The following is a 23,940-nucleotide window of genomic DNA, read 5'->3' on the forward strand; positions in this document are numbered from 1 at the left end:
AGCATTTGGAGACCACAGCGGGAATGTGGCATCCAGCCTATAATCCATAGCATCCACCTGTCGAGCTGTAGCCTCACTGGAGCGCCTGGCCTGCGGTATGTGCCGCAGTTTGTTGTTGTCATTGACAAGTGCCACCATCTTGTCACACACGCGTCGATCACTGACCATTGGGATGTTGGCCTTGGCGTAAAATGGCCGCACCTGCTCCAGGACGGCCTTGGCCATCACGAACCGCGACAAGGCTCCGATAGATCCAGGTCTCTTGGCATGCAGTTGTGCATCACAGTTGTAAAGCATACACCGCAAGATCTGGCGACCACTTGGCAGCTTGGCACCAGTGATGAGGCCATCTTCCTTGGTGATGCTTGGACCTAGGCCGAAGACAAGTTTGCGGCTGCTCTTGCGGGAGCCTGAGTGCGAGGGCGGCATCTTGTGTGAGCAGGATCCTGCGACAGGCGACGGCGTTGAGGGAATAGATTGCTTGGCTAAAAAATGACAAGATGCTAATTTCGTTGTCTCCTATAGATCTGCAAATACAAATCACCCAAGACTATAGTGCAGCAGATAAACACAAAAATTGTGCATTTTATGAGAAAAGCATGAAATTTTTAACATAGTTAGTGCATACCATAAGGTTTATTTTCAGATGTGGAGGGAAGTCAGATTTGACCTATGAGGACCGTGAGAGGGCAAATCCAATATGGCCACCAGTCCACCAGGTCTAATGTTCAAACGCGCTTAATTTTGGAACCAAACAGTGTAGAAAAACATTTTAGGTGTCATTTCCAACTAAATTGGGGATGCCCATTCATTTGGTGATACTTTTGAGATCGCCAGAACTCAAGGACATGCATTTAGGTCAAGGTCAAAGTCAAATTACGTTAAATATCTATTTTTATGATACTGCAGTTGGAACTGCTATTGGAAAAAGTTCATTTGAACTTTTAAAACTTTATTTTTTCAGGTACAGGGATAGGTACAGAACACCCAAAGACCAGAAATGATGAAAAAAAGTGTTTACACTGCAAGGAATGAGGCAATAACCTCTGAAAAAAAATAACTGTAATTAACCAAGTATGTCCACAAAAGCTTACATTAAATCAAGTGCAATGATGAAAATTGGTAATGATCAAAATCTAACAGTCTCCAGAACAGAAGCACAGTGCAGTGCACTTGAGTGCAGCTTTGGCACACTTGCAGCGTCCAGTGCATCCTTTCTTGCAACGACAGTGGATCAATTCATGGCACGACTTTGATGCTTCAGGGAGAGTGGTCCAAAGAGGCTGCCACCCAGTTGTTTCCTTTATCCAGCCCCAGTCAGATGGCTCTGGCAACTCTGGATCCATGACCAATGCCTGGTTCCAACAGTTGGCCTGGTAGCAAGTGCGCTTGATGTGCTGCTTCAGTGCTGCCTGGGTTGGAGGAATGTTCTCTAGACTTCTAGACTTCTGTGTGAAGAGCTGCTTCCTGGCATCATTCACTTCCGTGCTCTCACTGGTTCGGTCGTACATCAGCACCACAAATCGCTCTAGCAGTAACATTGATCCTTCACTGACCTCACTTGGCATGCATAGGAGTTCATTGAAAGCATCATTCACCTCTGGGAAAGACTTCCAAGTTTCCCAGGCAGTCTTCTTTCCTCTGCCAGCAAATACAGATACAGTGTCACACCCGGTGAAAGCGTGAAGGACTGGGAAGTCAGAGACTGTGTTGGATTCATTGTGGCAACCATTTAGTGAACAGCTATGTACCGAAAGCTTGACCTGACACCAAAGGCAATCCACAGCTCATCAGGAGCTGTCTTGCTGAATGAAGCCACAGCCAGTACCACCACAAAACGCTGTTGGGTTCCAAAATTAAGCGCGTTTGAACATTACCCCTGGGGAACTGGCGGCCATCTTGTATTTGACCTCTCACGGTCCTCAGAGGTCAAATCTGACTTCCCTCCACATCTGAAAATAAACCTTATGGTATATACTAACTATGCTAGAAATTTCATGCTTTTCTCAAAAAATGCACAATTTGTTAAAATATGAGAGCTTATCCGCTGTACGACTACAGCAAAATAGAAACATATGAACGCCAACCAATAAAAATCATGATATTACCAATCAAAACTAAGTCGAAGTCCCCAGTTGACACACTAATTAAAAGTAAACCATGGAATCTAGGAGAAAATGAGATATAGGTCGTAAGTACAACTGGCTACTCACCTTGGTGTACACTGTACAGCAGGAGCGGCTCTAGTTTTCAGGAAACGGGGGGGGGGGGGGGGGGGTTGCATAATATTTGAGTGAAGGTGGTGTATTAATATGCACTGCAGTATATCAAATACAGACTTGGAATTTAATATGGAATTTTTTTTTTTTTCTTGACTTGGGTTTACTTTCTGAACTCAGTATATCAATCTGGTGAGTTTCTTTTACCCTTCGGTGATGTCTTTGTTGAAAGAACCATGTCACTGATTGTCTTTCGCAGCAAGAAGTCAAAAACAGGATTAAATCACAGGTGGCGTGACAAAATGTAAGGACAGGTACATTTGACGATTGGCTTCACAATCGGGTATATAAGGGTTGTTGCGTTCTGTATTAGTGGAAAACAACTACTGCACATCTACAAAAGTTATTGCCGCTTCCTCTGGAGATGGTCCGTCAACTTGACAATGCTGTTTGTCATGGAGTGGTGGCTTTACGAAATTCTGGCATGAAACAGCGTGCTATTGCTCAGCAGTATGGCATCACTCAAGGTCAGGTGTCAAAGATCCTGAAACGAAATGCTCAGAGGGGTGTCCCTACTCCAATACCGAGGCCAGGACATCCACGCAGAACCACAAGGAGAGATGATCGCCAGCTGCACCGGTTAGTCTGCAATGGCCGTACCAAGTCAGCTAATCGGCTTAGGGCTGAGTGGCAGCAACTGACAAATGTGCCTGTATCCAGAAGGCTAGTCAACCAACGACTGGTTCAAGCAGGCTATCGTGCCAGGCGTCCACCGAGAAAGCCACGCCTGACCAGACAACACAGCCAGCGCCGATTGCAGTGGGCCAGAGAGCACCGTCAATGGCAGCCAGGACACTGGAATCACGTGACCTTCAGGGACGAGTCTAGATTTCTGGTCTATCGTCAAGATGGCAGCGTCCGAGTGCACAGACAAGTGCATGAAGCCCACAACGAAGATTGTATAGTGCCAAGAGTCCAAGCTGGAGGTGGTGGGGTGACCGTTTGGGCTGCTTTTCATGCAGGGGGCAAAACTGACCTGGTTGTTCTGAATGGAAACATGAACCAGTGCAAGTAAAGGGTCATTCTGGAAGAAGCATTGCTTCCATTTGCTCGTGCAGCCTTTCGAGGAAACTTTGTCTTCCAAGATGACAATGCACGGCCTCATCGTGCTCGCATGATCCAACACTTTCTTGCTGACCGTGGTGTAGAGCATATGGAGTGGCCTGCCATGTCCCCGGATATGAATCTGATAGAGAACTTGTGGGCAGAATTAACGCGTCAAATCGACAACTTGGACCAGCAGCCTACCTCTGTGCGTGAATTGCAGCAGACTATTGTCACTGCATGGCAAGCGATTCCTGTCCAAACCTTGGCAAATCTCGTGAACAGCATGCCTCGACATGTACGTGCTCTCCTGAATGCTCGTGGGGGTTACACGAAGTACTGAACTGTAATTTTACTGTCCGTAATACCAGTCATAATTTAGTTTTTGTTTTTGTTCAAATTTTGTTGGCTAATGTGCAAAATAGAGAGATACTTCTGGAAAACGTACAGAAGTTTAACACAGTACTGTCCGTGAATTGAGTTCGATATCAGTTTACATCACTTTCAAGGATCAATTTATTTGCTTCGAAATGTCAAATGTGGTTTTTGTTTCTTTTAAAGGTCACATTAACAAAATCTAGAATAATTTCAACATAATTCCAATGAACTTTTGGTTCTAAGTCATCTTGAAAAGTAAGTTCACCCCCACAAAAAAAATATTCCATATTAAATGCCAAGTCTGTATATACTGTGACTATATTTGGTGTAAAAGTTTATGAAAGGGTCAAGACCTAAAATGAATTACATTTAACATTCCATTTATTATTTTTGGCCCCATATTGCTGATATCATAACATTATTCGGAGGCTTAACTGGAGGGTTGCAACCCCAAAATACCGCTATATCCGCTACTGCTGTGAATGTAAATATTACTTGAGTTCATGTTCATGATTAACTGTCTCAATTGAACATTCCTTTTACAAACTGACACCATTTTACTGGTGTCATAACATTATTCAGTTGCTGAACGGAGGGTTGTAACCCCCCTAAACCCGCCTCTAGATCTGCTACTGTACAGCTATACACGGATGACACGGCACCGCTGGTAACCCCCTTCAGTCGAAAATTCTCATGTGCCGTTCTACCGCTAAATCAACATGGACTGAAAAAATATTTTGCATGTGTTGTAATAACATGGAATAGAACACTTTTACCACCCAGACAGATTAATATGCTGGAAGTGTGTATTTTGATGCACCCTAATATACAGTCACGTGAAAAAGTAAGTACACCCCAAGTAAAGTTTTGACTTTTTCAACATATTTCAACATACAGCTATTTGATCTTCATTTCAACAATATTGATAGATAAAGGTGATATAATATAACAAATATCATGAAACATTTACATTTTGTAGTCCATTGTATAATTTAAATAAACATAAATGCAAATTTCGCATATGGAAAAAGTAAGTACACCCCTACATTTAACACTACTTCAAATACCTAAAATTAGAATCAGGTGCACCAGCTCAGGTGCAAATGATTAGAACATCGTTAGAGAGGATCTTGGAGGAACCTGTCTTATTTAAACCTCAGACATTTAGTTTGGTTTGCTCTTTGTTGTTGAAGTGTGCGGCGTCACAATGCCGAGATCAAAAGAGCTCTCTGAGGCCTTCAGAAAGAAGGTTATAGATGCCTACGAGTCTGAGAAGGGATTTAAAAAGATCTCCAAACAATTTGAAATCAATCATTCGACTGTCCGGAAGATCATCTACAAGTGGAGAAGATTCCAAACAACTGCCAACTTGTTCAGGCCAGGCCGCTCCAGCAAGTTCAGCCCAAGATCAGACCACAAGATGCTGAAAGAAGTCTCTAAGAACCCCAGTATGTCATCACGGAACCTACAGGAAGATCTTGCCACTGTTGATGTCAAAGTGCACGAGTCTCCCATTAGAAAGAGGCTGCACAAATTTGATCTACATGGGAGGTGTGCCAGGAGGAAACCTTTGCTGTCCAGAAAGAACATCAGGGCAGGACTAAAGTTTGCCAATGAACACCGAGGCAAAGAGCAGCACTTCTGGAACAATGTGCTCTGGACAGATGAGTCAAAGGTTGAGCTATTTGGCCACAGTACCAGAAGACATGTTTGGCGAAAACCAAAGACAGCATTTGACCACAAGAACCTGATACCAACTGTAAAGCATGGTGGTGGAAATATTAAGGTTTGGGGCAGCTTTGCTGCATCAGGGCCTGGGCAGCTCACCATCATAGAATCCACTATGAATTCTTCATTGTACCAGAGGGTGCTTGAGGATAATGTGAGGCCATCTGTCGGAAAGTTGAAGCTCAACCGAAGGTGGACCTTGCAACATGACAATGACCCTAAACATACCAGTAAATCCACCAAGGAATGGCTGAAAAGAAAGAAATGGAGGGTTCTGGAATAGCCAAGCCAAAGCCCGGATCTAAATCCCATCGAGATGTTGTGGGGGGATTTGAAACGAGCTGTGCATGCAAGAAACCCCTCAAACATCGCACAGCTGAAAGAATTCTGCATGGAGGAGTGGGCAAAAATTTCTCCCAGTCGTTGTCAGAGACTGGGAGACAGTTATAAGAAACGCCTACTTGAGGTTGTTTCTGCCAAAGGGGGCAATACCACCTATTGGAGCCAAGGGTGTACTTACTTTTTCCACATGTGAAATTTGCATTAATGTTTATTTAAATTATACAATGGACTACAAAATGTAAATGTTTCATGATTTTTGTTATATTATATCACCTTTATCTGTCAATATTGTTGAAATGAAGATCAAATAGCTGTATGTTGAAATATGTTGAAAAAGTCAAAACTTTACATGGGGTGTACTTACTTTTTCACGTGACTGTATATATATATATATATATATGTATATATATGTATATATATATATACATATATATATACATATATATATATATATATATATATATATATATATATAAATATATATATAAATATATATAAATATATATAAATATATATAAATATATATATACAGTGGTACCTCGGCTTACGAGTTTAATCCGTTCCGTGACGGAGCTCGTAAGCCAAATCGCTCGTAAGTCAAAGCAAATTTTCCCATTCAAATGCATTGAAATGCTATTAATCCGTTCCAGCCTCAAAAAAAAAACACCAATTTTTTTTGTTAGGTGCTTTTAAATAACAAAAATGTACTTTATAAATAACAAATAATGTATAAACAAGCACGACCTCGTATATACTGTACATAATACAAGAGAATGTAAAGAAATAAACTGGTTTTATTAAGCAGAGGAGAAGAGCATGCCAGGTGAGGTGTGCGTGTTGTCGACTTGGCGAGGCAGTACGATCGTACTCCTTCTACGATATGTACGATTTTGAAGCAGAAGGAGTCCATAAAGGCTATAACGCCAGCCAAGGGCGTTACGATTATTTCAAAGCTCCGGACCTCTATCCATGAAGATATGGAGAAGTTGTTGTTTGTGTGGTTGAAGGAGAAGCAGCTCGCAGGAGATACCGTGACCGAGAGCATCATGTGTTTGAAAAGATTGAAACTCGGATATCGAGCACGGACCACGAGGTGTTTTTTCTTTTTTCTTAATCTCGGTTTCAGTGAACTTTTGCTCTGTGCTCACGTGTACTGTACCTGTACCTGTAATGGTACGTCAGAGGATGGCACCTGTTGTCATCATATTAAGTGCAAGATGTTCTGCATCGTAAGTTGGTACACCGTGGTCTTTCGGCGGTGTTTAAGCCGGCCGTCTTGGCTTCTGTCACCATTGGCATTGAGTCTTTCGATGTAGGTAGGTCGTTGTGTGCCGGTGCCTTGGCCGAATTCCTTCATTGCTGCATTGTTAGCTCACCTGGTTTTTTATACCACATCTTTGGTTATCGGACCAGCGAATGACGTCATCTCCAAAGTATGGCTTATTCTCACTTGTCTTGGACGATCTTCTACTTCTAGCCTTCCACCGTGCATTTGGTGTCCACTGTACTTACTGTACAGTGCCTGGTAAAATTGATGTAATGGGTTTTTGACCGTCAACGCCATGAACCGTCATGAACCGTCATGAACCGTCATGAACCGTCAACGCCATGAACCGCTAACACTCAAAAGCCCATTTATCGCGCCTTATAAAGCAAAACGCAAACCGAAAGCCATGCCTCTCAAGCGAGGCGTGCTTCCGTGGTCACGTGATCCACAGGTGTAGCTCATTATACCCGCACGCGCGACACGCTTTGGCGGTCACGTGACCAGCCACTCTGGAGGCGGGGATCCCCGCCGATGACGTCACCGGCTGGAGCAAGGAGATTCCTCGCTCATGTATTTCGACGATTGCGTGTTTTATATCCAAGCAGAGATGCTTTCACGGCAAGATAACCACGTGACCGGAACCGGAAGCCACAACCGGAAAATTCAAAAAAATAAATTTTTTGAGCTCGTACATCGGATCTCGGCTCGTATCCCAAAGCAACAAACCGCCCGAGCGACGGCTCGTATCCCGAAAAACTCGTACGTTGGGGCACTCGTAAGCCGAGGTACCACTGTATATGTATATATATATATATATATATATATATATATATATATATATATATATGAAAAGATAGTATGATTACAAATTTTGTCAGAATCCAATTCTGTCAAGACTTCTCTATTTATCGATAACATAATCGTCGATTTTATCCTCAAAAAGTTTATATTGTCGAGAATGCACCATAGGAAACGAGGTGTGGCTGGCATTGTGGTATTCCAGTGTGCAGTTTTTTTTTTCTGGCAAATAGCCAAATGTTCAAAAGGTCTGTTGCACCTCATTTTCTACAAAGGTAAAAGTGTTCTTATCAACGTTTAGTTAAGGTAACACATTATAAATGTTATCCGACAACACAAACCGGCACTTGCCTTCACATAGTATATTATTCTGTTCTATTGGATGCTAGTTGCTTTCATCCATGATGAAACATTGTAAGCTATTCTCAGTGTGGTTTCTCAATAGAAAACAAGTGAGGTGATCACCTCAATTTAGCTGGATGATTGCACTGACGAGACCGCAATGGCTGATCTGCGTTTCCACTTTTTTACTAGTCTCTCAAATTAATAACATTTGCTCATTTTTTAGGAACACAAGCAGGCTTACATAAGTAGTGCCGTTAAGGTTTGCCTCATGCATCTCATGCATACCACTTCTCATGCCTACCAGCCACCAATTCTCAACTCATTCCGTCCTCCCACCTAAACTAAATAAGTGCCAAAATCTGCAGTGAATTCTAAAAATTTTAAGAAATTAACGATTCTTATAACTAAATGGATTCATGTAAGCAAACCCTTCTGCATTGCCATAATTCATACCTCCATAGGATAGGATTTCACTGTACTGGGAATTGCGATACAGTACTTGTAGGAGCATCTGTGTGTACAGCATCTGTGTGTTAAAACCAGATGCTCCAAACCCGAAGATTTCAAGCATCTGTTTTTTAAATGACGTCTTAATGATGACTTAATGACATCTGTCATCTTACATGACAGATCAAGATTGAGCCTATTTCAAAGTATGAAAGAGGTTTGGATTGGCATGTCAGATCTGCCAAAGATTTTCAGCCATTTGAACCAGAAGCAATGATAACTCTGCAAGGTGGTTATGAGATTTTTAAGAGAGCATGAATTCTGTTGCGTATTGATGGATTACCTACAGCAAGGATCCTCAAAAGGTGGATCGCAATCATCAGTCCGGACCGCGGAGGTAATCCTACCCAATCCCCATCAAAGGATTTTTTTTTTTTTTTTTTTTGGTCAACATAATCAAGCTCTTGGGAGAGTTATAACACAAAACATATAAGGATGCAACAGAACAAAAGGAACAACAGAAAGGAACAAAATAATGTTTCTGAAGAAAAAGAAGCGTGATTGATCGAGGTAGATAATAAGAACACGTGGTTAATTCCTGAAGGGGAGATAGTGAAAGTGGGGCATTTCAAAAAAACTACATTTAAAGGAAGAAGGAAGAATCGTTTACAACTTTACATTGAATGAATGAATGATAGTTTTAAGGCCATTTTCCTGCTAGAGTGGGGGTTAGCCTTCCGGGCCCCATGGCAATCATGGTTCCCTGTTTGAGGCAATGTTTTTATGGCCGGATTCCCTTCCTGGCCCCAACCCTTAGTCGCCTCTTACGATGCGCAGGGATACGGTGTACCTATTCTAAATTGGGGTACACACCGGGATCATTCATCCCAGCAAGCTGGTACTCAATTTGCTGACCTTGGAAGGATGACAGGCTGAGTCAACCCCCCGACGTTAATTCAGCAATCGACCGGGATTCAAACTCAGGATCCTAGGATCCCAAGCCTGTGCCCTAACCGCGAAGCCAACACCAGGCTACAAACTTTACATTTCATTTGAAGTTATTGAGAAAAAGGGAGTAATACAGAATTAAATACAGGAAGTATTTAGCGCGCACATACTCGCCTAGCTTCTCCACATCTCTACCACCGATAGCCACATTCCTCAGTGTTGACAATATCGTTTCTTCATTCCAGTGAACACAGCAATGGAGGGTAAGAAGCGCAAGGTTGATTTTGAGAACTGTCAGTTCAATTACTGGCTGAAGATGTTCACCTGCAGCTCAAGAAAACGATCACTGGATATGAGCACTTTCTCTTGCTCTAGATGGCAGCAAGGATTTCACCGATGTCGAAAAGCTGCTGATATATGTCTGAGGTGTGGACAAGGGCGTAAAGGTCATCGGGGAGTTGTTGGGGTTGCGTGCCATTTATGGCATTGCGAAGAGTGAGGAAGTATTCAAGGAATTCTTTTGCTGCGTTTCATGCTGCTGGGTTGGTGCCTGAAAAGCTTTTTGGTATAGCTACTGATGGTGTCCCAAACATGCTTGGTCTGTGCATCGGGTTCTAGGGTCACTTTGAAAGATGGCTTGAGAGCTTGGAGCTGCCCACAGTGATATGGTGCCATTTCATTATTCACCAGGAGGCACTATCTGCGAAACTACCGGAGACACTATATCGAGTATGAAGTATGTCAAGAACAAACACTGCTCCCACCTCACAGACCCTCCTCTTGGACTGTGTCTCTGCCTGTGTCACTCTCGGTTCGGGCCTCGCTTGACAAGACCATGAACGAGCAAAAGCGACTGAACTGCCCACATACGCCACACCACCCTGACCATTCATAGTTTGCCTTGCTATAATTATAACACAGTATTCTGATAAACTATTCGTTTTATTCGTTCCCACTAATGAAGGTTGGCGGATTATCATGTCTTGTATGCCAGATGGTGAAGAGGCGTGGCGACTGTAGGGTACTATTGTCTATCAATTTTATTCAGTTGTTAATGGACTACTCCTGCTTAACGACCCTAATTGCCTGAGAGAAGAATGTTGGCAGGTATGGGGAGCAAATAGATAAACTTTTATGCAAGAACATTTAAAAGGGGGTCGTGTTCACAGAATGTAGTTTTTACTTGCTTAAAATGTATTTGGTAGTGTGGCCCACGAGCTGTGGAATTTTAGTTCTGGCCCACGATTAAAAATAGTTGAGGACACCCCTGTCCTAAAGGCTCCTTCGTTCACCGCTCTTATGTCTGGCCGCGTGCGTTTATAGAGCCATATGGCTCTGAAAACACCATAAAAATAAAAAAGAAGAAGATCCCTCCTTTTTTATTTTTTGCTAGCGACGGGTGGTATTTTGAGAGAGATCTGCGGTGCATCCCCACGGTGTTTAACACATGCCTTTTTATGACGCGTCAGTGCTGAGTAGGTTGCGTGGTAAGGTGAAGTGAACGACGAGGTACTATGTATGCAGTTCAGTCACCTGTGCTATGTTGGTGTTAATTCATGGGGAAAGAAAAATAAGAGAATGTGTGTGTCTGTGTGTTCGTTCATTACCACCATGGTTACAGTGGTAACTCACGGACAAAAAAAAAAAGTGCAACACAATTTTATAAAAGGCATCATTGCGTATGATGTCATCCACTTTAACTGAATACTTCTATTTGCCAAGTGGTGTAAAAATTTCTATTTGTGTGAGTCTGGAGGGAGGAGCGAGGGGGATGGGTGGGGCAGGAGTCTGGAGGTGGGGGGAAGGGGGTGAGAGGAGGTGGGAGGAAGGAGGGGAAGGGGTGGCATGGGCATCCAGAGGGAGGGGGTGAGGTAGGAGGAGGCAAGGGAGGTGGTGGGAGGTGGTGGGAGGAACCCAGTGTTGCCTGGCAATGCCGAGTACCTTTGATAGTTAACAATATTGATAAACTGTAAACATACAATGTTGATAAACTAACAATATTAATAAACTGTGTCCTTCATTTAGAATGGAATATTGGATTTGAAACAACAACAGTTACTATCTTAACACCGTAAAGCGCTTCGCTTATAAAACAGGCACACATGCACCAGGAAATGTATTGCAAAATTCACTGACGTTGCACAGCGAAAATAACTTTCTTCCTGACATAAAAATATGAAGTCAAAACTTCACTGATCAGATTTTGTCAAAATTTGGTGTCATTATTTTCTTCCACTAAAACACAAGAAAAGTCTTAAAATTTGAGCTGGATATTCTAAGTTTTTTTTAAATCGAAATATTTCAGCAAGGAAGCATTTATCAACTGAAAAAAATTTGGGTGATTGGTTGGGGGTGGGGTGGCGGGGAAGTGAGGGGGGGGGGGTAGTGAGGAGGGGGGAATGTGGGGGGAGGGCACACAATCACTACAAACTCCATATGAAAATGATTTTATATACAATAAATTTGTTTTATCGAACTGCTTTGTGTATAAATTGGGTCACTTAAAGCACTTTGCTTCAAAAACTGCAACACAACCTTGAAAATGCAACAAAAAGTATGCAATTTGTACTTACCATTTGTATCAACAATCACAAATCCATCTTCTCCCAGCTCTTTTGGAAGTGGCAGAGGCAATCCTGAATCCTTGCTCTTCTTCAACCCAAATAGCTCCCAAACACTCATTTTATATTCCCTGCATATACAAACAGAAGAGGGATTCGTAAATAAAGATCACAAACAGATTTGGAATTTATGTCTACAGCCTGGAGCAAAGTTTACCCGAGTTTCGTAAATTACATGGGTGCAACACAACATCTCCGTTTGGTGAAGAAGCCTTAAAGATCCAATGCAATGGAGTTTCATGGTATTATTCGCTAATGCCGAATCATGTACCCACCCACAGTTATCAAATCACACCATAAATTCCCATCACTCATTATTCCTCAAAATCACGGGCTTTAAAAGCCAAGGGAGTGAAAAACACGAGTAGGCCTCAGGCCATGGTCTCGACTAGTGGGTCAGACAGTCCCCATGACAGTCTTCATAAACCGCATGCAAGACCTACTCACGCAATGTTAAATGATAATTGCATACCCTGCGGGAGCGGCCAGAGGAGTTATATGTTATTATCCTGATTCAAACATGTAATTCAAAATACCTCGCTGCATAATTCACAACACCTCACTGCACTGGAAAGTGTGGGGACAGGAATACTGAACAGTATTCTACAGGGTGGGATTTGTAATACCCTCTTCCACCTGGAGTGGCGCTACACGATAAACATTTACATGGAGAATTTGCGTCTCCCACCCACATGTTTATGGGCAAAGATAAAATACACTAATTGGCGTCATGCTGATCCGATGTAGCAAGCCTGGATGTAATGGGCCCAAAACTGAAGGAGGAGTAGTGTGACACAGACAGAGACAGAGACACAGAGACAAAGACACAGAGACAAAAAGACACAAAGAAAAAAGACACAGAGAAAAAAGACACAGACAGGGACAGAGACACAGACACACACAGACAGAGATACACACAGACAGAGACACAGACAGAGAGACAGAGAGACACACACACACACAACCATCATCATCATCATCACAAGCAGGACTCCAACGTTAGGCCATCCGGTACACACTGGAAGTCCGTTGATTTTTCTGGTTTGCTCGGGACAACCAACAACAACAACAACCAACAACAATGTAGTTGCTTCTGAATTGCATGCACTTCAAACATACATTACAATCATCATGTCATGGATCATGTAATGGAGTTCCTGGAATCACCCTCGCTCCAGTGTAAACCAGAACATTCACTGCCCGATTATGTTTCCTGCTCCTTTATTTACTTGGTGGATACTGGACTCATCATTAAAATGTCGAGTGTACTTTATTTATCTGCCCGTTTTCATGTCCATCTGTCTTTTTTTTTTGTATACAGAATCGAGGCTTGTGTAAGAGCTAACACATTGAACATGAAAACATGCACAGACACATAAAACATGCAATGAAGGGAGCAGGAGACAAGAGGGGGAGAGAGGAAAGCACACAAGCACAACAGTAGAGAACAGGGACGCCAGTAGATCTGTGGAAGAGGGAGGGCTGGGGGAGGTGGGAGCGGTACATGGTCGAATGTAAATCAACACTTCAAGGAACCCCAGGAAAGAAGCTGGGGATTTAAAGAGGCGGAGTTGGGGCATTTTAACGGGATAGAAAAGATCAAGGTTTTGGATGGGGGAAGATAAGAGATGGTGGTGAACAGCTGATTTGAAGACCTGGAGGGAGGAGTGTGATTGAAGAGAGTGAGGGAGTTTGTTCCAGAGGCGGGAGAAAAGAGGAATGAAGGAGTGACGGTGAGCAGAAAGTCTTGATTTTGGCAGTTTAACCATAAGATGGTTGCTGGCAGATCTTGTGCGACCTGTAGGAATATTTGGGGGACAGAGCCCAGAGAGAGCTGAGGGAGCAAGGCCGGAGAGGAGTCGGTAGAAGACAGAAACACCACCAACTTGCCTGTGGTGAGTGAGTGAAAGGCCCGCAGAGTTAGCTTCATCGCGGGAGATTCCAATGATTCTGAATGCTTTGGTTTCAACAGCGTGAAGCTGAGCTAGGTGTGAGGCAGGAGCACCAGCCCAGAGGGGAGAGCAGTATTCCATTGAGCTGTGGATGAAAGCCTTGTATGTGGTGAGGAGCTCAGGTGTGCCAAGGAAGGACTGCGCACGGCGGGGATGCCCAGTCAGCGACTGTCTTTGGAGGCCAGCTTGGAAATGTGGTTTTCCCAGGGAAGATCATGGCAGATAGGGAGACCCAAGAGCTTGAGTGACAGAACTTCTTCAAGAGGATTGTTGAGAAAGTAGATGGGAGGGTTGTCCAGACAGTCTTTTCTGAGAGACATAGTGAGAGTGTGAGATTTGTCAGGATTGAAGGGCATGTTCCACTTGTTTGACCAGTCTGTGATTTTGTCCAGGTCATGAATTTTTTTTCAACTTAAATTGTTTATAAAATGTAATACCATGTATATTACGAATAAATTTGGTCAAAATAATTGTCAAACTTTTGTTTCCATGGTGGTGAAGTGTTTTTAAATATGTGGTGGTGAGGTGTTTCAAATTACGTGGTGGTGAGGTGTTTCAAATTACGTGGTGGTGAGGTGTTTTGAATTACATGGTGTTGAGGTGTAATCGTCCCAAACTTCCAGTCTGCACCTACCTGTCCCGTATGTATGTGCTGAGGGGTTCTTTTTTGAAAAATAAAAAAAATTACTTAAATCTTAAACCTAAATTGCTTATAAAAATGTAATATCACAAACACAACAAATATATTTGTGCAAAATAATTGTTTGTATTATCATTGGTGTAAATCATGACAACACAGCAACTCAGGTGCAGTCATTATCCTCAGCTAAAACAAGCCTGTTCCTCTGTAACGACGCATGGTGAGGCGAGCTCAACGAGTCGAGCTAGTATTGTTACGGATTCGTCACTTCCGTTGTTGTGGTTTTCATCCACTGTCAACATTTTTGATTCCATGCACTATTATTGTTGTCGTTACTATCGTTAGTGTATATTATTGTATTATTGTATAGATTACTATTTTCAAAAGGTAAAAAAGTCAATGTTTTAAATGAAACCGGAACCGGACGAAGAGGAAGAGGAGAAAAGAAGGCGGAGCGAGTGAGTTGGACAAGAAGGTGCTGAGCTACTTGGAGGTTTGGAGCGAACGTTGACGAACGAGTCACGAAGGAACTTTCGGGTTTCCCGGGAAAGGGATTCCTGCAACAGAGTTGTTATCGCTGTGACAGATCAACCTGTGCGTCAGGTTTTTGGCGGTTGATTTGGAGGAGAATCATCGTCGTGCCGTTACGCCTCGAGAACGGGCCTTCGGCCATTTTGACTCGCGCGCCTTGCTCGTCGCGCAAGGTTTTTTTCGCTTCGCTTCAACCATCTTCACCGCATCCAGATGTGGATCTGGCGTGTGTGTGGGTAACGCGGGTTTTGAAGGTAAATCTGAGGTTCGCCGACTGTGAGCCGTGAAACGTCCATACCCGAGGGTGTGATTTCCCAGTCGCCTGGAGGGCGCCTTTGGATTTCCCAGTCGCCTTGAGGGCGCCTTTGCGCAGCTTTGGCCGCGTGACTGTGACTGTCAACCGAACGGGATTCTGGTCTCAATACGACACCGTATGGACGATCGCCGGAGCGGATCGACTTTGACTTGAAGCCGGAATAAACTTTGGCTTGAAGCCGGGAAAACTTTGGTTTGAAGCCGGGAAAGAGACATTGGGGAATGTTCTTCTTTTCACTCACTTGGAGCACAGTGAGTTATATATTACGAAACTGATGGTACCATCATAGGATATGTACATATTGATTGTACTTTTGATTACTATTATTGTTGTACTGTTATTCTTGTGTGATCTTAATACAATATTTGTTTGTTGGTAACAATTGGTGTGGCTTCACCATTGATCTTTGGCATATAGAATAACACATTTTTCTGCAGTGACTCCTCTCGGGGCTCAGAGGTACACCGTGACCAGGGGGTTTGGGGAGGAGCACGTAACAGTATATATATACACTGGAACCCCGCTATAACGAACACCAGTATTACGAACTTCCGGATATAAGGAACGAACTTCCTGTCCCCCGCATATTTAATGAGATTCTATTGTTTAACGTAAGGCAAATCAATATGGCTACAATCAATATGGTAAACGCAAGATCTTGTCAGTTGAAGACAAGTTCCGTATCATTGATCGTCTCAGTCTTGGTGAGAAAGCAGCAAACCTTTCCAGAGAATACGGTATTCCTAAGAGCAGCATATCAACGTTCAAAGGAAAGGAAAAGGAGTTACGGGAATTTGTCCACAAATGCAGTCAACAAGATGGTTTGAAGCGGTAGAAAATGCGGCAGGCGAATGACGGCGATCTCGATCAGGCAGTCTATCTATGGTGTCGAACAACAACGAGCTGCCAACATACCGATTTCCGGCCCTATGGTTATGGAGAAAGCTATAGCATTATCAAAAGAAATGCATGGTGAGGAAAGAAAATTCACCGGGTCCACTGGATGGCTCTATCGGTGGAAAAATCTCTTGAACATTTTATTTATACATGAACTTTTAAACAATGACACAACAGCAATGCTTTTTTAAGTTTTTTATTCGTACAATCGAACAATAAAATGTACATGAATGAACAATACAAAGAGTTTGTTGTTTTGCATATGAATAGGTGTGATAGTATGGTGATTCGTACGTCATTCAGTATTACGAACACTTCAAAATAACGAACTTTTTTTTATGTCTCCCGAGCAGTTCGTTATATCGGGGTTACAGTGTATATATATTATATATATATTATATATATATTTTTTTTTTTAGTAAACCAACCAAATGAGCGAACGCTGTGACGTCACCACCACATCGTCCGCCTGTCTGCAAAGCTCCAGAAGAAGTCATCCCGCTGCGCCGACCAACTGGGGACATCTTACTGGCGGTTCTCCACTCACAGTATGTTGTCACATAAGTACTGATATTTGTGTGTGTGTGTATTATATATATATATATGTGTGTATAATATATATATATATATAAATACATATACATACATATACATACATATATATATATATATATATATATAATATATATAATATATATATATATATATATTACATATACATACATAATACATACATATATATATTATATATATATATATATATATATATATATATAATATATATATATATAATATATATATACATACTATATATATATATTATATATAATATTACATATATATATATATATATACATTATACATATACTATATATATATATACATATACATACTATATATATATTTATATATAAATATACATATATATATATATACATACATATATATATATATTAATATACATAATATATTAACATATATATACTATATATATAACATATATATACATACATATATAACATATACTGTATATATACATATGTTACAGATCGCGGTTTAGATGTTATGATGACCGAGCGGTGGTGTATTGGATCCCCGACTCACCCGATTCACCCAGACGTTGGCCGAATCGCGCTACAGCTAGTCAATAGGGAAAAGACAAAGGCGACACGGATGTGAAGAAGAAGAAGACAAAAAGGTTGGAAATACTACTGAATTAATTTACTATTTACACACATAAGCAAAAAGGAGCAATCAAGTTTATTTACAACACATAAGACGCAGGTGACACAGTGCAAATACTAGCTTATAGTTATACAGACTTAACTTATTCCCAGGACAGAACAAACAAAGACACTGACTCACGCGGGGAATGACAGGAATGGCAGGAGGTGGATGGCTGGAGGTGAACGCTTGGTGGAGCCAACGCGGAGCTTGGTGGCCTTGGTGGAGGTGAACGCTTGGTGGAGCCAACGCGGAGCTTGGTGGAGCCTTGGTGGAGGTGAACGCTTGGTGGAGCCAACGCGGAGCTTGGGGAGCCTTGGTGTGACGGGTTCTCTCTCCTTCCCTCACAAGCTTCAGGACTCTTTCTCTCTCTTTACGACCAACTCTTTGTGACCAACTCTCTCTGGCAACCGACTCCACTGACTGACTCTTCACCACCCTCCACTTGACGACCGACTCTCAACCAACTCAAAGTGCATCTCCTCTGGGAACGCCCCCGCCGTGGGTTATATAGGCCCCGCCCCTCAACCTTTGCGAACCTCCCCCAAACGTTCTCTCCCCGCCCTCTCAAGCCAAACCCCTTGTTCATGGTTGGTCGAGTGGGGCTGGATCACTCCTCCCCTCTCTGACGAGGTGGGGACCCGCCTTTCTTCTCCGACTCAAGCACATGGTCAATGGCGGTTATTGGAGGGGAGGTGATTGGGAATCGAGGGCTCAGCAATGACGAGAGGGGATGTAATATGGAAATGGAGGTTTTGGGGATGGGAAGGAAAGGGAGATTTTGGGGATGGAAGGAAAGGGGATCTATTCTCTTTCACTGGTGCAATGGAGTACTTCAATTAATGGGAGACACAGCCTTACCCTAAAACACAGAATAAGAGATAACTATCACAGGAGTATTTCTATTATTTGGCTGACGTGTATGCTCGTGGACTAATTATGGGATGCCCTTTCACCTTTACACAGCTCCGGAGGTAGGGGGGCGCAGAATAAACAATAATAATAATAGTACAGCACACAATCAAAAAATATACAGTCCTCATCTCCGCAACACTGCACCCTCCTCCTCTTAGGCACGTCCCGGGCCTACAACTTTTACTTTTAGTGTGACACGTAGGTGTAGTTCCCTCTACTTTTAACCTGACCCTGAGTGCGACAGTTTTAAAACATAAATAAATGTGTCCCGCTGCTCCATTGCACCCTGCCTAACAGACTTACGCCCACAGTTAACCGAATTGCGGAATGGTCTTCAAACTATACACTGATGTGGGAAGCATTATTTACAATGACGCTATTTTTATTTACAAAACTAACCCAGGACCTGTAATTGTTCTTTCTGGGGGGGAGACAGTCTGCTCTGCATCGACGCACCATGAAAGCACCCAAAAACGCACCCAAGCACCAATCGGTGCACAGTCATCACTGTTCATGAATAAAAATAACCAAACAACCCCTAACCCTGCAGGTGATCTCTTGCTCTTCGGCTCCCTCTGCTGGTTATTATTATTTTCCTGGTGTTGTCATATTCCCTTGCTGGCGGCCTATTTGCAATAAAAGAATGCACCTAACGTGTCCGTTTTTATTTTATTTATGGCCCACAGGGGCCGACTATGTGTGGTTCACCTGTGGGGCATCGGTGCCCTGTGGCCAAGGTCCGCCAGCAAGATTTCGGGCCCTCATGGCCGGTTCCAGCAGAGGGGCCATGCCCAACCCATGGGGTCCATTAGTGGTGCTCGGCCACAGACATGTGGTCCATAATGTGGTGCATCGATGCAGACAGCTGGTTCTGGGAATTTCGGGCGCACAATGGCCGACCCACGCACGCTCCCCTCGGCACCCAATGGCGCACAGGTCATGTGGGAGACAAAAGGGGAAAGACAATTGAGCGAGGGGTAAGGTCACAAGGGTACACATCAATAAGGCAATGCAAGGCGAAATGCGTACGGAGGGCGAAGTGAGAAAGCTCGTCCCTACCGTACGTCACCCCCTGTCACCTACCCTACCCTTGCCCTTACCCCATATGTACAAAATCTACACATTACCAATCCGTCGCTACCGTCACGTCTTCCCCTTATTTCCCCTATACCAAATTCGTCGCCACAATCCCTCTACTTCAAAATTTGCCATCACCAAATTCATCATCAATCCTCATAAGGAGGCAGAGATGGAACATCAAAGCACAATGTCACACCCACGTCATGATGCGTCTCACAATCCAAACATTTGCATCATAAAAATAATTAAACCATGGCATGGTGTGGAGTACCTGTCACCTCAGGTGAGTGGATGCAGATGGTGCGAGGAGACTTCATCCTAACTACTTTCTAAATGACATTAACACACTTTACACTACCGGGGTCTTTCCCTGCCAATCCATTGGCCACTTACACTATGGGTTCTAACAACCAATTCCCATTGACCAAACTGTGGTGCTCCTCAATTTGGGGTCTCACTCCCCCGATTCATCTCCCGGTGCCCTCGCACAATTTCTGGGCTGCGACATGTAGCTCTCCCAGCAGGTCTACCCACCTGCACACCTCCACCACTGCAGTTGCCTCCGAGCTTACCTAGCTCCTCACCCTAACCTAACTAACTGGGGCAGGCCCTCTCCTGGCTCTGTCACCCCCTGGTGCCCTCTGGCACTGGGCTACCCGGGTCCGTCCTCCGGATCCTCGGGCCCCATCCACTACTACCGGCTCCCAGAGCCCACCTGCGGCCTCACCTGGCCGACATCCTCACAGTGGTGGAGTGCCCAAACCAACTACACACACTAACAGGCTACACGCCCAGCCATTTCCACAACACTAATGCACCCATCCAAACATCATTCTTCCAACCGCACCACAGATGCCAATATCCAACCACAATTTACCTGTACCCTCTACCTAACACTTACACTACCCGCCCCGGGTATCCGTGATGGGGGTCCATCCTTTCCCAATTCACACCTTCACACCATCCACTCCACTCCACAATTTCCACCATACTCACTCCACGACCATCCATTCCAATACTCCAAACCATTTATTCCATACTACCATTCTCCATACCTGTCGTTGCACACCTGTGCAATCATACCTGGTGCCACCTGCACCCTCCTCCTCTTCCTGGACCAGTTGGTCAACACAACACACATCACCATCACTCACTCATACACTGCTCCACACACCTGTTCAGTTGCACACCTGTGCAATCACACCTGTTCAATCCTCAAACACACGGCATCATCTCTTCTAACTACTCCCCTCTGAAACTTGCGCTTCCCAGTCGTCCCTTTAAACTATTGCGCTCCCTCGTCATTATAATCCACACTAAACTACCTGCGTCCCCACTACAGGTATCAGTCACTATCTGACCTTAACGTCACCTAATGTCATCTTCGCTAGATCCCTACACACAATATAACCTAACCCACCCGGGCTAGTTTTCACTGCCATACACCCCCTAATCTATAGCGCATTTGCCCCACCTCTGTGAGGGATGGTGGATTTGCCATCCCTCCACATCGGGGAGGTCCTATCAATTTGGCACACCAAATTCCAACCAATTCAAAAATTTTCCATTTACTGCCAATTCTACCCACTATTATAAATTTCGTATCAAATCACTACCATCATCATCACAGTCCGCTATATCCTAGCCTCGGTGCGTCATGACATCATTAAACTCGGCTTCGTAAAGCCGAGCAATGAATTCGGGTGGTTTGGTTGCCTGCAGGTTGAATCCGTCCGGCTTTCGGTTCAAGGGAGGTGGTTTGGTTGGACCAAGGCTCCACGCACCATCTCGGCGCGGCACCTTGCGGTCCCGGGCCCGATGGCTCAATCTCCCCCGGTCGGAACCCCGTCCCCACGAGGGGGCACCGTTCCGCTTCCTCCCACTCGCCCTTGAACCGGACCGGTCGCCTGGCCCGACAAGGCCCGGACTCGACCGTGCGGGGCGGGGCCAAGCCCGAATCGGCAACGACGCTTCGAAGAGAAGCGACGCAGCTTCGATCCGCGCCGGGCCCTACATCCCACAAAGGGCTCCTCGCACCGAGTGCTCGCATCGGCTATCCGTCGCTCTAACCACTAACCCGGTTACCGTCGATGCTTTACTTGCATGCTTACAAGCATACGCTACCCCTTTCACCCTCGCAAAACCTGGCGTTCCAATGCCGTCCGTACATTCCACCAACGCTCTCCCTGTTACACACCACACCTCTCGCGCACACTTTGGTCCACACCTCTCCTCCGTTACGTCCTCCGTAACACTCACCATGGGCGTGCACTCTTGCATCCACCCACTAACGCGCTCACATGGGCTCTCCCACACCCGCGCCACCACCAATTCAGGTGTGCTTTCTCGCACACGTTCCACCACCACCTTACTCTCCGTGTCACACTTCGTACACCCCGACGTGCATTCTCGCTCGCACTCGGTTTCACACTCGCGCTCCGATGTGCCCTCTCGCACCTGCGCCATCACCAACTCACTATTCGTGTCACACTCCGTACACCCCGACGTGCATTCTCGCTCGCACTCGGTTTCACACTCGCGCTCCGATGTGCCCTCTCGCACCTGCGCCATCACCAACTCACTATTCGTGTCACACTCCGTACACCCCGACGTGCATTCTTGCTCGCACTCGGTTTCACACTCGCGCTCCGATGTGCCCTCTCGCACCTGCGCCATCACCAACTCACTATTCGTGTCACACTCCGTACACACCGACGTGCATTCTCGCTCGCACTCGGTTTCACTCCCACACTTTATAACACACCCACTCGCCGACGCACACTTTTTCCTCCCACGCGTGCCATTTCCACTCACACGGGACCCTTCACCAACGCCCGGATGCTTCCTCGATCCCAAGCGCGCGAAAATTATTTTGTCGCTAAACATCCTCCTGCACAATCTACCCGCACAATATACAGCACGACTCACCTGGGGGATCCTTTTCTCCACGCGAACCTGCAAACTTCCATTCGGGTTAAGCACAGCATTGTGATGTGAGCAGGGACTTTGTACATAATCCATTTCTCCCTGCAATTCCCGGGCTACCTCCGTCATCTCTTCAATTTTAATTCCCAGCACTGCTTTTTCTTTATTAACCTCGGCGACCGCTGGCTTTAATAAAACACCCTCTACCTCATCGGTCGCCGGCTTTTCCAAACCCCGTGTCGCGATTTCTACCCCCGTCATTGTACCCGTGCTTTCCTCCGCTTCGCTCAACCGGCGCTTCTCGACCCGCGTTACTTCCTTGTGCACCCCTGGGACCCTTTCGCCCAACTTGCGGTCTCTGTCCCTCTGCTCCCTTGCCTCTCTATCGGCCCTCATTCCGTTCGTTGTTGCTTCAATTTTGTTTAACAATCGCTCACTGTTAGCCCTCCTTTCGTCCCTCATTTGCTCACTATGAGCATCCATTATTGCCATCAATTGGTCCATAAAAAATCGCATGTACCCTGGTATCTCCGGCTCGGCTGCCGTGACCACGTGCGCAGCGCAATTTGGTGCTGCTTCGGTCACGGGCGCGGCTAAATTTGGCGCCACAATAATTACGTGCGCGAGGCCGCCATTTTGTGCGTCTGATACTCCCTCAACCGCCTCCTCATTGCTCCCCTCCATTTGATCCTGGGTTACTCCTAACCCCTCTATCTCTCCCACCGGCATCCCGTCGCCTTGACCAGCCATGGCGCGATTTCAAAGTTCAGGTTTTGTAAAACAAAACAAATTTTGGCCGCTCCAAATTTTTGACCAAATTTTTTCTAGATGTTTTAAAAATTTGGTTCGGGCCCCGAATTCCACTCCCAGACACCAATTGTTACTTAACACAATTGGTGTTCCAAAATTTGGGCCTAACAAATTTAGTCCCAGGTCCGAATCCCACTCCTGACACCAATTGTTACAGATCGCGGTTTAGATGTTATGATGACCGAGCGGTGGTGTATTTAACCGCGACCTAACAGGATCCCCGACTCACCCGATTCACCCAGACGTTGGCCGAATCGCGCTACAGCTAGTCAATAGGGAAAAGACAAAGGCGACACGGATGTGAAGAAGAAGAAGACAAAAAGGTTGGAAATACTACTGAATTTATTTACTATTTACACACATAAGCAAAAAGGAGCAATCAAGTTTATTTACAACACATAAGACGCAGGTGACACAGTGCAAATACTAGCTTATAGTTATACAGACTTAACT

General features: G+C 44.6%; 1 protein-coding gene across 3 annotated transcripts in view; it reads right to left on the bottom strand.

Annotated features, from left to right (window-relative positions):
* UMAD1 (UBAP1-MVB12-associated (UMA) domain containing 1) overlaps positions 1-23,940 on the bottom strand; it is an 80,930-nt gene that overhangs the window by 33,524 nt on the left and 23,466 nt on the right. For all 3 annotated transcript variants that reach the window (XM_068126426.2, XM_068126428.2, XM_068126427.2), the window contains exon 2: positions 12,150-12,268. In XM_068126426.2, coding sequence (XP_067982527.2) covers positions 12,150-12,258 — 109 coding nt within the window. In that variant the 5' untranslated portion in view covers positions 12,259-12,268. The remainder of the gene's footprint in view (positions 1-12,149; positions 12,269-23,940) is intronic.

This window comes from Myxine glutinosa, chromosome 10 (genome assembly GCF_964187855.1).
Source record: "Myxine glutinosa chromosome 10, kmMyxGlut1.1, whole genome shotgun sequence".
NCBI classification, from domain to species: domain Eukaryota; kingdom Metazoa; phylum Chordata; class Myxini; order Myxiniformes; family Myxinidae; genus Myxine; species Myxine glutinosa.